The sequence below is a fragment of the Doryrhamphus excisus genome, chromosome 6 (genome assembly GCF_030265055.1).
Source record: "Doryrhamphus excisus isolate RoL2022-K1 chromosome 6, RoL_Dexc_1.0, whole genome shotgun sequence".
Classification (NCBI taxonomy): domain Eukaryota; kingdom Metazoa; phylum Chordata; class Actinopteri; order Syngnathiformes; family Syngnathidae; genus Doryrhamphus; species Doryrhamphus excisus.
In genome coordinates this window covers 10,115,387-10,128,726 of record NC_080471.1, presented here as the reverse complement: position 1 = coordinate 10,128,726, position 13,340 = coordinate 10,115,387, and the positions used below count along the sequence as shown (strand labels likewise).

General features: G+C 39.1%; 1 protein-coding gene across 3 annotated transcripts in view; it reads right to left on the bottom strand.

The window, feature by feature from the left end:
- Positions 1 to 13,340, bottom strand: part of LOC131130813 (transcription factor SOX-6-like) — a 119,026-nt gene that overhangs the window by 6,139 nt on the left and 99,547 nt on the right. For all 3 annotated transcript variants that reach the window (XM_058074833.1, XM_058074832.1, XM_058074834.1), the window contains 3 exons: positions 6,699 to 6,807; positions 5,690 to 5,860; positions 2,917 to 3,130 (listed from right to left, as the gene is read on the bottom strand). In XM_058074833.1, coding sequence (XP_057930816.1) covers positions 2,917 to 3,130; positions 5,690 to 5,860; positions 6,699 to 6,807 — 494 coding nt within the window. The remainder of the gene's footprint in view (positions 1 to 2,916; positions 3,131 to 5,689; positions 5,861 to 6,698; positions 6,808 to 13,340) is intronic.

Genomic DNA, 13,340 nt, shown 5'->3' with positions numbered 1-13,340 from the left:
ATTCTGCCTAAGAACACAGCCATGGATAAAGAACAGTCCCAAATCAGCCATTTGCAAAGACAACCAAAGCCAAACAAGCCTTTTCCAAAGCCCAAAGTGATAACTAGTAAGTGGCTCGGGGAACAGCACAGGAGTATAGTAACATCTGACAAAAATATCTAAAATAAATGCAATGCAATATATTACGTTCTATGTGAAGTATTTCTATAATGCCTCATATTAACTCACTAGCAAGATCTCAGTGTATAGACTGGTCATATATCTCATCTTGTTTCATATTATCTGCATACTGTATTTGTATATGACTCTGGGTAAAACTGTTGATTTTGTTAATACTTGTGTTGTTTGTATTGTTTATTTTTTATATTGTGTATTTTGTACTGCTTTTTAAATTTATTTCAGACATGCATACTATGTTACATTATTATTTATATATACATACATATATATATATATATATATATATATATATATATATATATATATACATATACATACACACATATATACATACATATACATACACACATATCTACATATACGTATATATATATACACATACATGCACACACACAACACCTCAATACTACATGTCTGAAAAGGAGCAGGAAGAAGCAAAGCTTATTAAATCCTACCCCTTCTCCACGCCATAGCAGTTACCAATTCAATATGTGATTTTTTTCCCCACACATATAATCACAGAATCTTACATAAGACAAAACAACAAAAGAAGAGTGGGAACATCGGACACCCCAGCAAAACCCCAGGACATTGCTGAAGCACACCACCAACCCCGCCAGTCAACCCAGCTGGCCCCGACCCCCGTAGCCCCTGAGTGCACCCACCAAGTGCCCAGCACCCCAGCAGTCCCCGCACACCCCGCTGCCCTCCAATAAGATGCCATTTTGGCTGGACCCACAATTATGTGTGATCCCTGGGCGGGCCGACATTTGGATGGATTGTTTATTCTGTTATCCAACTGCTTAACTGATTCTGTATTCTTGCTGCTGTGCAATGCAAATTTCCCCACTGAGGGACGAATAAAGGCATCATAAAGGCATATCTTATATCTTATATTATCTTAAAATCACTGAAACAGCAAACTTACTGAAAACCTCCACGACTGTAGAAGGCATAGTATTATAATTATTAGTACTGTTAATGTTAATGTCATCCATTGGCTCCTCCCACTAGCATGAATGTGCATGAACTTCATGCTCGACTACGGAAACCGCCAAAGGACATTTTCTCTCTCCGGTGTCGCCTGAGTCAATTACGGCGCCGCGCTGTGGAGAGCCGACTCCTACTGGAGGTGAAAAAAACAACAGAGGTCTTGTTGGTGCAGCTCTGATTGAAAGAGCAGGCCTCGTCGTCTTTGCATTAGCTTGACCACACACAGTAAATGTAGCGTTCAAACATCTGCTTACATTTCTTATTCCACCGCCGCTGTCTGCGGCCGCCATTGTCCTCGTTTCATAAATGACACGCTATTAAACATGGCTGCTGTTGGAAGCCTCTGCTAAATCTATCCAAGACGCTGACGGCTGTAAACACACGACCGCCTGGATTAGATTAGCACAATGCCACTGTTTCTCCTGTTGCAGCACATGTTTCTCTCCGGCTGGGAAAAGCAGTGCAGGGAATTTAGAAGAAGCGACGACAAAGAGGCACGTTCTCTTCAACAAAGTTGGAATCTTTCTTTTCCAATATGTCATGCGCCAGGAAAAAGACAATTACGCACACAAATTGTGTATACTGTTAAGTATAATGAATAATCAAACTAGAATAATAGCAAGAAATTTTGGATTTTGTAGGAAATTAATTGCCAAAAATGCATAATTAGGTTGAAAGTCGCACTGGAGTACAAGTCGCATTTCTTGTGGGTAATTTATTTTCCAAACTACTTTACCAAAACAGACATTATATCATCTTGGAAGGCGAGTTCCAAAATTAATCAAATAATATAGAACAGGCTGAATAAGTGTAAGATATGCTAACACAATGGTTATTCAGCTACACAAAAAATAAACATAAACAAAAAAGTTGTGCAGTGCTTATGTAACATAACAACAGTTTTAAGTAGAGTAACTTTTGTTTTCCCTAAGAAGTTTCTCACTTACTGCAAACTTTCTCTCTGCTGCTCGATTACTGTTTTCAGATGATAATTTCATTTTTTGTCGTTCTCAGTTGTCTTTATAAGCTAATGTCTTCTGTTTAAATATTGAATTGTTAAGGAGTAGGAGATATCGGTGCGAAAGTGCCCTCTTGTGGCTGTCTGTCAAATGATTTATATATATTTTTTCATTTATAAGTCGCTCTGGAGTATAAGTCGCAGGAACCTATGAAAAAAACTGTGACTTATAGTACGGAAAATACGGTATGTGTAGTAGGGGAGTATAATATAATATGTAATATATCAGAAAGCAGTCGGTGGACCCATTGTCTTCCACCGCAGAAAAAGGCTGGTCATCTAGTCCTATTAATTCAATTATTTTTAGGTTATTCACTTAGCCTTCTGACGGCCGAGTGTTGTCCACCATTTTAGCTGCGTTGGCTCCCGTTTGACTGATGCTGCACCATGACAATGAAAAACACCAAGCTCGATCAAGTGTTTGTTCTTCAAACTAACATGCACCCCCTGCGAGATATTTTTTGTGCCATGTTTTGAATTTTATATCAGTCTCACAAAAGGCAAGTTTCCCACGGGGGACATGGCTGAAGGCTGCGGTACTGCTAGCCAGAGGTGATAAGCTTTTGTTCTAAGGCATTTATCGGAATATGCCGATCACAGGCTTTTTTACGGAAATCAGCTGATTAATCAGTGGCCAATCAACCGCCGCATCCCTATGCGATGTTCGAACCGCAAATGTATAGCTGTAAGCCATCAATGTCCCTTTGCTAGCTGTAGCCACTCACCCAACAAAGAACTGCCTCATCTCCTGGCGTCGCGAGCGCATCATTTGCTTATACTCGCCGATGCGCAGCTTCTTGCCGTCAATGATGCAGGTCCTCTTGGGCCGTGGCTTGTACTTGTAGTTGGGGTACTTCTCCAAGTGGATTTTGCTGAGGCGGGCCTGCTCCTCGTAATACGGCTGCTTCTCCTGGTTGGTCATGGCTTTCCAGCGAGAACCTAATAGGGCATAGCCAGATGGTAGAGGAACGGGTAGAGGAATGATACATTTAGTGTTGGAGAAGCCTCACATTTTGCTACAGTTCTTCAGTCTCTTGGCTGAGGTTTTAGGTGGCATTCTTCTGGTTACATGGATGTATAGAATGTGTATATTAACTCATTCGCTGCTAAAAATGTACAGTATTTATAAATTTTTTTCAACACCCAATACCTAAGACGTATTTATACATCTTTTGCATTAATTTTGTGTGACAGGCAAAAAGAGATGATGATGCAACTACACAATAGAATAGATCATGTTTAGTGATCGGCACGGTGGATAGTGGTTAGCACATAGACCACAATGAGGCAGATCCTGGGTTTGATTCTCCGCTTGGACATCTGGAGTCTGTATGCGTGCATGTTTGTTTTTTTTCCGGGTATTCCGATTTCCTCCCACATTCCAAAAACATGCTAGGTTAATTGGTGACTCCAAATTGTCCATAGGTATGAATGTGAGTGTGAATGGTTGTTTGTCTATATGTGCCCTGGGATTGGCTGGCGACCAGTCCAGGGTGTACCCCGCCTCTCGCCCAAAGCCTATCCCAGCTAGGCTCCAGCACCCACCGCGACCCTTGTGAGGATAAGCGGTATAGAAAATGGATTGGTAGATGGATGTTTAGTGCAGTTTTAAGCCGTAAGGTGGCAATTATTATTATTATTATTATTATTATTATTATTATTATTATTATTATTATTATTATTATTATTATTATTATTATTATTATTATTATTATTATTATTATTATTATTATTATTATCATCATCATCATGCATCTTTCCCATGTAATAAGCGCTCCACAGCAAGCAGGAAGCTGAGAAGCATCAAAGCGTGTTGCAAGCACAAGGTTACACATCGAAGGGGAATTTTAAAGCGTGCACATGCATGTCAAACATGTGCACAAACACACACAGTGCAGTTCCAAATGTGAAAATTGCAAATAGGTCATATTTGTAAATAAATTGTTATTTTCATGAAAAACAATCATTTTTTTGGTCGATGTCATGGCACAGTTATTAGATATAGATATTTAGCATTGTACACAAATATAACCACTCTGCCTCCATGTACCACCGGCTTGAAAACTTTAAAGAACCTCAATATTTGTAACAAAAATTGCAACTGCTTGAGCTGGACGATCCAGAAGCAGAGGGGGGCGGACGTTGAATCACAAGACTGGCTGCTGTTTATCAACGTTCATCACAAAGAGACCTCACACTTTAGTGTAGGCGGAAACAGAGAAGCCAAAGTGCAGCTGTGTTATAATGTCACACATAAATTGTACACATTAATCAAAGTACAAACACCATGTCCTTTATTTGGTTACTCTACTGTACTTCTAAACAGGACCGCCGACCCTCCATACGTCAGCTTGCTGGTATGAGTTTTTTTTTGTTTTTAATTTGGGCAAATATATGAAACATTACAGTGCATTTCTTACATCAATCAAAATATACATTTCCATTATTTACATTTGTATTCTGCTATCTGATCACAAGCCCAAAAGGAGTAGGCTGAAGAAAAAGCTTATAAATACCTACCCCTGTTTGCAAGATATAATCATGTTCATGCCACAGTCTTGTTTTCCCCTGTTATTATTATAATTGTAATATTATTATTGTTATTATCATTATTGTTATAATCTTTATCATTATTATTGTTATTATTATCACCATTATTATAATAATCATTAATATTACCATTTTCATCATTATAGTTGTAACAATTTTGTGGATTTTATTTATTTATTTTATTATTTAATTTTACAGACTTCATTGCTTCTTGTAGAGTGCTGTATCATTCCATCTTTTGTTTTCTGAAATCCGCAGTATTTGTGCTTTTATTGTCAATTTATTAGCCTTTTTCCTCCTAAGTGTAACATTTATTTAATTTATCATTTTAATTGAATTTATCATTTTAATTGAATTTATCATTTTCTGGATTGCATGTGTCTAATCTTGTGCATTAAAAAACAAGAACTTGAGACTGTGTCTGAACAGGTGACCAACTCAAACATCAGTTTCTTCTTGTTAAACCCTACCTTGAAGTTTTTAGACGTGCTTTTAGTTTGTGTGTGTCTAGTCTTGTGCATTAAAAAGCAAGGTTTAGGTCTGTGCTCAAAACGATGACCAGCTCCAGCTTAACGACACTAAAGATGCTAATGTATGTAGGTAAAATATTGAACATGAATTATTAAACATTTAATAATAATGTAGTCCTTTTGTAGTCACTGTGACGGCAATGAGCACAGAGGCTGACCCAGTGGATAACATCATGTTACTGTGCTCTACGTCATCTATGCCTTCAAGTCAGTGGCGCCGAGAAGCCATGCAGTCAAGGTGAAGACAGGAAAGTGGACAAAACGGAAAGGAATCAACCATTTCATTCAGGAGTTAGCAACTAAGGACATCCAATAGAGGAGATGGACAGTGAGGAAAATAAGTAGCTACTCGCCCTGTATGATAATACGACAATATATATATGTCGTATTTGAATCCCTAGTAACATGAAACCCTCACCTAGAATCTTGCTGATGTTGGAGTTGTGCATGTCAGGGAAAGTCTGCAGGATTTTCCTCCTCTCGTCTTTAGCCCACACCATGAAGGCGTTCATGGGCCTCTTGATGTGCGGCTCGCTGTTGTTCCTGCCTCGCGCCTCCCGGAACACTCGCGCTTCCGTGATGTTACTTCCTATGGGAACACCAAGGGGCTTCAGTCATTTTATGACCACGTTCACACATACAGGGTATGATGCACAATTTATTTTTTTATTTGGTTAAAATCTGTTTTTTTATGTGGTTGTTCATTATTTTATTATTACCAAAAAATGTGACTTCAGATAAAATCAAATACAGGTCACATATGCAACAAAATGGGAATTAACCTGCAGTGTGAGCATAGCCAAAGCCATAGTACCTTCTCCTCTCTACAGAGTATTTATTCATGCTTGTATTAGTTGTGGTGGCGGGACAAAATATTGATATCTGGGTCTAACTTGTTGTTTTTACAGCACAATACACAAACATCAACAACATCAATCCAAGTGGTTGAGGCTCTCATACAGAGTCTTGCATGTGTTTGAGATTTCTTAGTCTTTCTTAGTCTCAAGACCCTAACTTGAACTGGCACTGTTTATTAGTGATATAAAAAAATGATATAAAAATTAATGGAATTAAGATGATGGTCAGTCACAGAATGAGGAGAATTTTTTCCTCTTAAGTTGAAGAAGCATTATATTTTGTGTGCGGCAAACCAAATGAGAATGTAGCTTTGCTGAATGAATGAAAACAAAATGTTGGACAGACTCAAATGTTGACATTGAAATGTTCTGTTTGTCGAGGTCCCTCCTCGGCTCGACAATAAATATTTGTACTTGCTGAGTACCTCCATGGATGTGCAGCAAACTCTTCGATCCTTGGATTGAAGTTACTCTGTTTACTCCCTGTAGTGTTCTAGTACAACTGCATCTATTTTAGCAAGGTCAGCCTAAGTGTGATTTAGCAGAAGAAAACGTTGAGTGGTTACTCACCATCCAGATCTTCTGGTCTGGTGAGGTCAATGACTCGATGAACCATCTTCCCAGCATCCTCGCCCAGCTTGCCCAGGTGGTGACTCAACGTTTCGTAGTGCAGACGCTCCTGCAACACCAAGAAACGAGTCAATATTTGTTTTTAAGTGCTGTTAGTCTGCACCAAAATGATCCAATTCAGTCTATAAATTCCACATTTCTCAACCGATCAAACCATTCCAAAATGAAAATGGCTGATTTATTGACACAGTTACAAAAACTGCTACATACTCCATACATACATTTTTCACAACAAAATGGACAATTTTCATGAGTTTCAAATTTTCAACCGGTTCAAACCATTCTAACATGAAAACATGCAACTCATTCAGGATAATCCATCCATCCATTTGCTGTACCGCTTATCCTCATGAGCATATGCTGGAGCCTATCCCAGCTGCCTTTGGACAAGAGGTGGGGTACACCCTGGACTGGTCGCCAGCCAATCACAGGGCACATATAGACAAACAACCATTCACACTCACATTCATACCTATGGAAAATTTGGAGTCGCCAATTAACCTAGCATGTTTTTGGAATGTGGGAGGAAACCGGAGTACCCGGAGAAAATCCACGCATGCACGGGAAAAACATGCAAACTCCACACAGAGATGACCCGAGCAGGGAATCGAACCAGGGTCTCCTAGTTGTATGGCCTGTGTGCTAATTAAATGAAAATGCAGAGAGAGTATTTCAATAAACTATAAATTCCCTTTAAACTTGAAAATTCTTACATTCTTGCATTCAGACATGAAAACATTTGGCTCATTCAAAACAGTCAGGTCTATCTATTTCTGACATTCCAAAAATTCCCACTCTTCACGCAATTCCACATTTCCCAGCATCACACGTCATTTCTATGCAAATTGTATTCAAGCAAGTTTTAAAGTGTCCGCTTTGAAAAGTGAAGTTTTCAGTCAGTATGTTTAGTTGTGAACCTTAAACATAACCCTAACCAAAACCATAATGCTACTATTATACCTGATTTACACCAAAAGTCAATAAAAATAAAAAATACATGTAAATAAATAATAAAAGAACATTTCCCTTTCCTGCGTGTTTGGAATTTTACTGAAGACTTTTTGCTTTTAGTGTTTAATTTTATGAAGTTATTTTTTAAACATTCTGTTGAGAACTTCCCAATAAAAACTTCCATTTAAGAGGCAAAATAAAAACCACATCCTTTAAATATTGTACCTCTTTGCTGCTGAGCATTTTCGAGGCAGGCTCTCCTCCACTAAATTGGACGACTTTGATGGTAAGGACAATAAAAGTAATTGCTGGGTTGCGTTAGTTTATTTTATCTGCAGCAATTTCCATCCGAGCGTCTCTGTACAGGTTGTAGAAGATGTGATTATTAGCTGATATGAAATCACGGCCTCGCCCCATCGTGTACATTTGAGAACAAAAACCTAGAATTAGGAAACTGAAACTGTGGTGCTAAACATGTAAGCATCTGCACCACTACTGCACGTGCACATGCCTCCTCATCTTCTCCCTTTTCTGGTGACAGAGGCATTTTGTTTGACGCAACGAATGGTTGCCGGGTGAAGTCATGCCGCGGTAGTCGCTGGCAGAGCTGCTGGAACTTCTGGTCTGGACCAGCGAGTGGGGGTGTGTGTGTTTCAAGAAGCGAGCCAATGTCAGCACCACGACAAAGCTGTAATCAGACCAGCAACAGAACATGTGCCTGGGCAGCGCCGTGCTCACCGCAGGAAGCCAGTGTCTAACAAAGGGAGCAAAGAAGAAAAAAGACAAACAAAGAAGATGGAAAGTTCTCCACACACAAGAAGAACCTTCTCCTTTCAATGGAGAAGTTACTGTCCAAACATAAAGTTTGCATTACTTTTCCCACTCTTTTTGCAGCAAGTCCGAATCCAGGGTTTGCCCAGAAAAGTCACTGTTAATAGACTACACTGCTGATGGGGATTGTCAAGCAACTCCATGTAAAAAAATCCCACCTATAGCTTTAAGTACCTTGTGGTCTTATTCACGAGCGAAGAATGGATGGAACGCGAGATGGACATCTGTAGTGATTCAGACTCTACATTGGTGGTGAAGAGGGAGCTGATCTACGTTCCTACATTTCTCTATGGTCAAGAGCTTTGGGTCGTGACCGAAGGGACAAGATCATGGGTATAAAAGACTAAAATTAGTTTTCTCCATAGGGTGGCTGGACCCTCCCTTAGAGATAAGGTGCGAGAAACTCTGGGAGAAACTCAGAGTAGAAGCGCTGCTCCTAAGGTAGGAGGCCTGAGGAAAGACATTGGAGAGACACCTTCTCTCAACTGGCCTGTGAACGCATCAGGGATCTGCCACAAGGAGCTGGACGAAGTGGCCTTGGAATTCTGGGCTTCTCTGCTTAGGCTGCTGCCCCACGACTTGACCTCGGATAAGCGGAAGAAGATGGACATTGACTTTGGGTGAATGAGACGTGTTTTTTGCAGAAGGTCTGCCTATTTTTGGAGGAAAAATACATTTAAAATTAAATATATTTTTTTTTATTTCAATGTATTTGAAATTTGTAGGGGCGGTACGGCGGTCGAGTGGTTAGCGCGCAGAACTCACAGCTAGGAGACCAGGGTTCAATTCCACCCTCGGCCATCTCTGTGTGGAGTTTGCATGTTCTCCCCGTGCATGCGTGGGTTTTCTCCGGGTACTCCGTTTCCTCCCACATTCCAAAAACATGCTAGGTTAATTGGCGACTGCAAATTGTCCATAGGTATGAATGTGAGTGTGAATGGTTGTTTGTCTATATGTGCCCTGTCAAGGGTGTACCCCGCCTCTCACCCGAAGACAGCTGGGATAGGCTCCAGCATCCCCCGCGACCCTTGTGAGGAAAAAGCGGTAGAAAATGAATGAATGAAATTTGTAGGGTCGTGAATCGTCTGTATTCCATATTTGGATGTGTCAAAAATATACAATTTGTTCTTTTTATGTCGTCAAAGAGTATAAACACACAGAGTATTTTTTTGTGCATTTTGTCCTCTCGTATGTATGCAAACTTAAAAACAGCTTTTAGAAAAAATGGAGATTTTCAGGAACTACGACTTCATTGCGGGCGTGTGGTTGGGTAAAACTGACTTTTTTGGTTTGTTTAATAAGAAAGGTGCAACATTATCTCATATTTCTAAACTTCTTTCACAACAGAATATTTAGTTATTGACTCTTCATGCGATGGCCCCCTAAAACACACACAGGAAATAAAGAATAACATTGACGCAACACTCCATGCAAGTGAGTGCTGATTTTAAAGATAATGTATATGTAATAGATCATATAATATCTCCCTATCGTGATGAACAGAGGAGTTATAAGGCACAACCAAGTCAGCCGTGGTAACTTGTTGAGATTTCTGATTTGCCCTTGTCTTTTTATGTGGACAGACAATTAAAAAAAAAAACTCCACTCTTGTGGATGTACATTTAGGGTTTTTGGCATAGGGTTCAATAGGGTTTTTGACAATATCTGTGAAATTTGGTGGATACAAATATAGATAAAGGAATTTATTTTCTCTTGCGATAGAAATGTTTAGTGGGGAAAAAGTTTTTAATTTAAGTTTGGTGGTAACACTACCTCCCACACACAACAAAACACGCACACACACAAGTAACAGGTATGAATAAGAGCACAAAATAAAATAAAAATAAAAAGAGTAGCACTCGAGCAAGCGGCAGACAAGTTGACTATAGCAAGGACTCCATTAATTAAATGTGATGAAGGACGCAGCCAATTAAAGGTAGCGTCAACATTAATTAAAAATGTGCTCACAAAGACCACACTTTTAAAACATTTAATAAACAACACTTGCGCTGTTCAAATATGTTAACTTTTGACACAGGAGCACAGGAACTAGCACACTCTGGTGTCGCTTCACCGGAATCAAGCTTCACTGTAAGTCATCAGCAGAAGTCGGACCAAGGCTGTGTCTCAAACGTGAACAACCTCAACTCTCATTCACCTTTATCTTGTTAGCTTCCTTTGTCTCGGGTAAACAATGGCAATTAAAGAGAGATGGAGAGTGTTGCTGTGATATTGTTGGAACTAATCAATGTGTTACAACAACCTGAAATTGAAGAAGGCATTTCCGAAGACGCCCCCTGAACCAGTCGTATACACAGCCACTCAATTACAGTTTTATACAATTTATAGTACAATATACAATACAATTTATACAAATACAATTTATAGTCCGCATCGCCACGAGGTTAGATTTTTTTTAGACATGCACGTCAAGCGACGCAGGAGGATTTAAAGGGAAAGGAGCAAGCTGGCTTATCTTACATTGGCACCTCCGTGCAGAAGCAGAAACCAGCTATCAAATATTACGGCTGATATCATTTTAAATCATCAAAATTATGCAGCCGTATGTTATCATAAAGTTTCTTAAATGCTGTGCTCAATGCCATTGTTGTTCTCTTTGTGTTGAAATGTGTCTTCTGAGAGTCATGTTAGAATAATATCTTTAATTCACACAAACAAAAGACTACAGCAGCTTTTTATTTTTAATTCTGCTGCTTCTAATGGATACATAACTGGAAAAGCGGCACAAAGACTTCACTTAAGTCCTTTGTTAAATAAATAAAGGAATTGTGTGCAAAATCAGGTTTAGTAAGTGTGTAAAATGTGTAAAAATGTTATTATTCATTTACATCACAATAGCATCAACAATGGAGCAGCAGCTCCCCAAACCAGGCGCTCAACTCTTAAGTGGGTTGTTGGAGGTGAAATAAAGCACACACACATACACACACACACACACACACACTATTTGAGTGGTCTTTGGCAGGCGCGAGGCAGCTGGAAGCAGCGTAAGCGTAAGGTGATACCCAACAATGCCGCTAACTGGCGAGGCCTTGCGTCTGTACACCAGCTAGAATGACAGTCAGACAGTCAACACACACGCACACTTAGTTAACTTTGTGGTCCGTCTATTAATGCGCTGTGACAGAAATACACAAACACAATGTCAAACAACACAAAAAGACACGTTTGCACTCAGCGGCATGGTTTGCTCCAGTACGCAATTTTGTGGCTGCTTCCTTTGGACCAAAATTGCTAAAAGGTATGAAAATATTCAGACATCTTTTGTGGTACGCTACCTCAAAGGGACGGAGCTAGACACACCGCAATGTGCGGACAGGGAAGCACAAATAATGCAGGATAATAATGACCTTTATACTAATAATACTAATTCATAATAAATATTAAAATTTTAAATATGAAAGCCTTTCATAAGTGGTCAATGCCACATGTAAAAGGAAAGATATAATAAAAAACAATATAAAAAACATGTTTTGTGTAATAAAGGCTTATGCTTGCATATTTTATTAAGTTTTTATACTATTTAGGATATTTAATAATATAATAACATTTAAAATATAATATTATATAATACAAAATAATATTATATATTATTATATATATTAATATTATATAATACAATATAATATTAGGTTAGCGCGCAGACCTCACAGCTAGGAGACCAGGGTTCAATCCCACCCTCGGGCATCTCTGTGTGGAGTTTGCATGTTCTCCCCGTGCATGCGTGGGTTTTCTCCGGGTACTCCGGTTTCCTCCCACATTCCAAAAACATGCTAGGTTAATTGGCCACTCCAAATTGTCCATAGGTATGAATGTGAGTGTGAATGGTTGTTTGTCTATATGTGCCCTGTGATTGGCTGGCGACCAGTCCAGGGTGTACCCCGCCTTACGCCCGAAGACAGCTGGGATAGGCTCCAGCACCCCCGCGACCCTCGTGAGGAAAAAGCGGTAGAAAATGAATGAATGAATGAATATAATATTAGATTATATAAGGATGTTCGAAATGCCAATATTATCCAACTCTCATTTTCCAGTACTGATATCAGCTGATACCGATATGTGTAACATATCTCCTGTGGTGGAATGAACACATACAGTATGTATTGTATACAAAATATTTTAAATATCGGTTTTCATCATCAAAAATCAAAAATCTGATACTGATATTGCATTTTTATGCTGATATCGGTCCGATAATTATCGCTATTGAAAACACAGCTTTTATCAGTACCAATAACTATCGGACATCCCTAATAGCATTAATATTATTAAATTTATTTAATGACTACAAAATGTTTTTAAAATGTAAATGAAATATTTAACGTTTGCTGATGCTCAGCTCAAAAAGTGAGCAAATATTGTTTATTCTCGCAGCTACAAATCTACAGCTCTTATAAAGAAGTGTGATCACAAAGTGGCCACTCTCGTTGTAGTGCTGCCTGAATTATTTTTGTTCCCACATCCATCGGGTTATCAATAAATGGTGACGTCAGCTCTAACTGAATTGCATAGTAAAAGAGTGGTGGTTTCATAGTTGAGTAGTATTACTTATTCATAGTCATAGTTTTATGATGAAAGTCTGGACATACGTAATCTGGTCTAGACCAGGCTATAAGTTAGCCTAAGTTACCATGGTGATACAGCTTCTTTAGAGCTAATTTTGTTGAACAGGCAAGCCTCGACTCAACACACCTCGCTAATTGACTAACTCACTCTTTTGGCTCCACGGGTTATACATCTATGAGTGAGTTGGACAGAAAAAATATTGCACACTTCCAA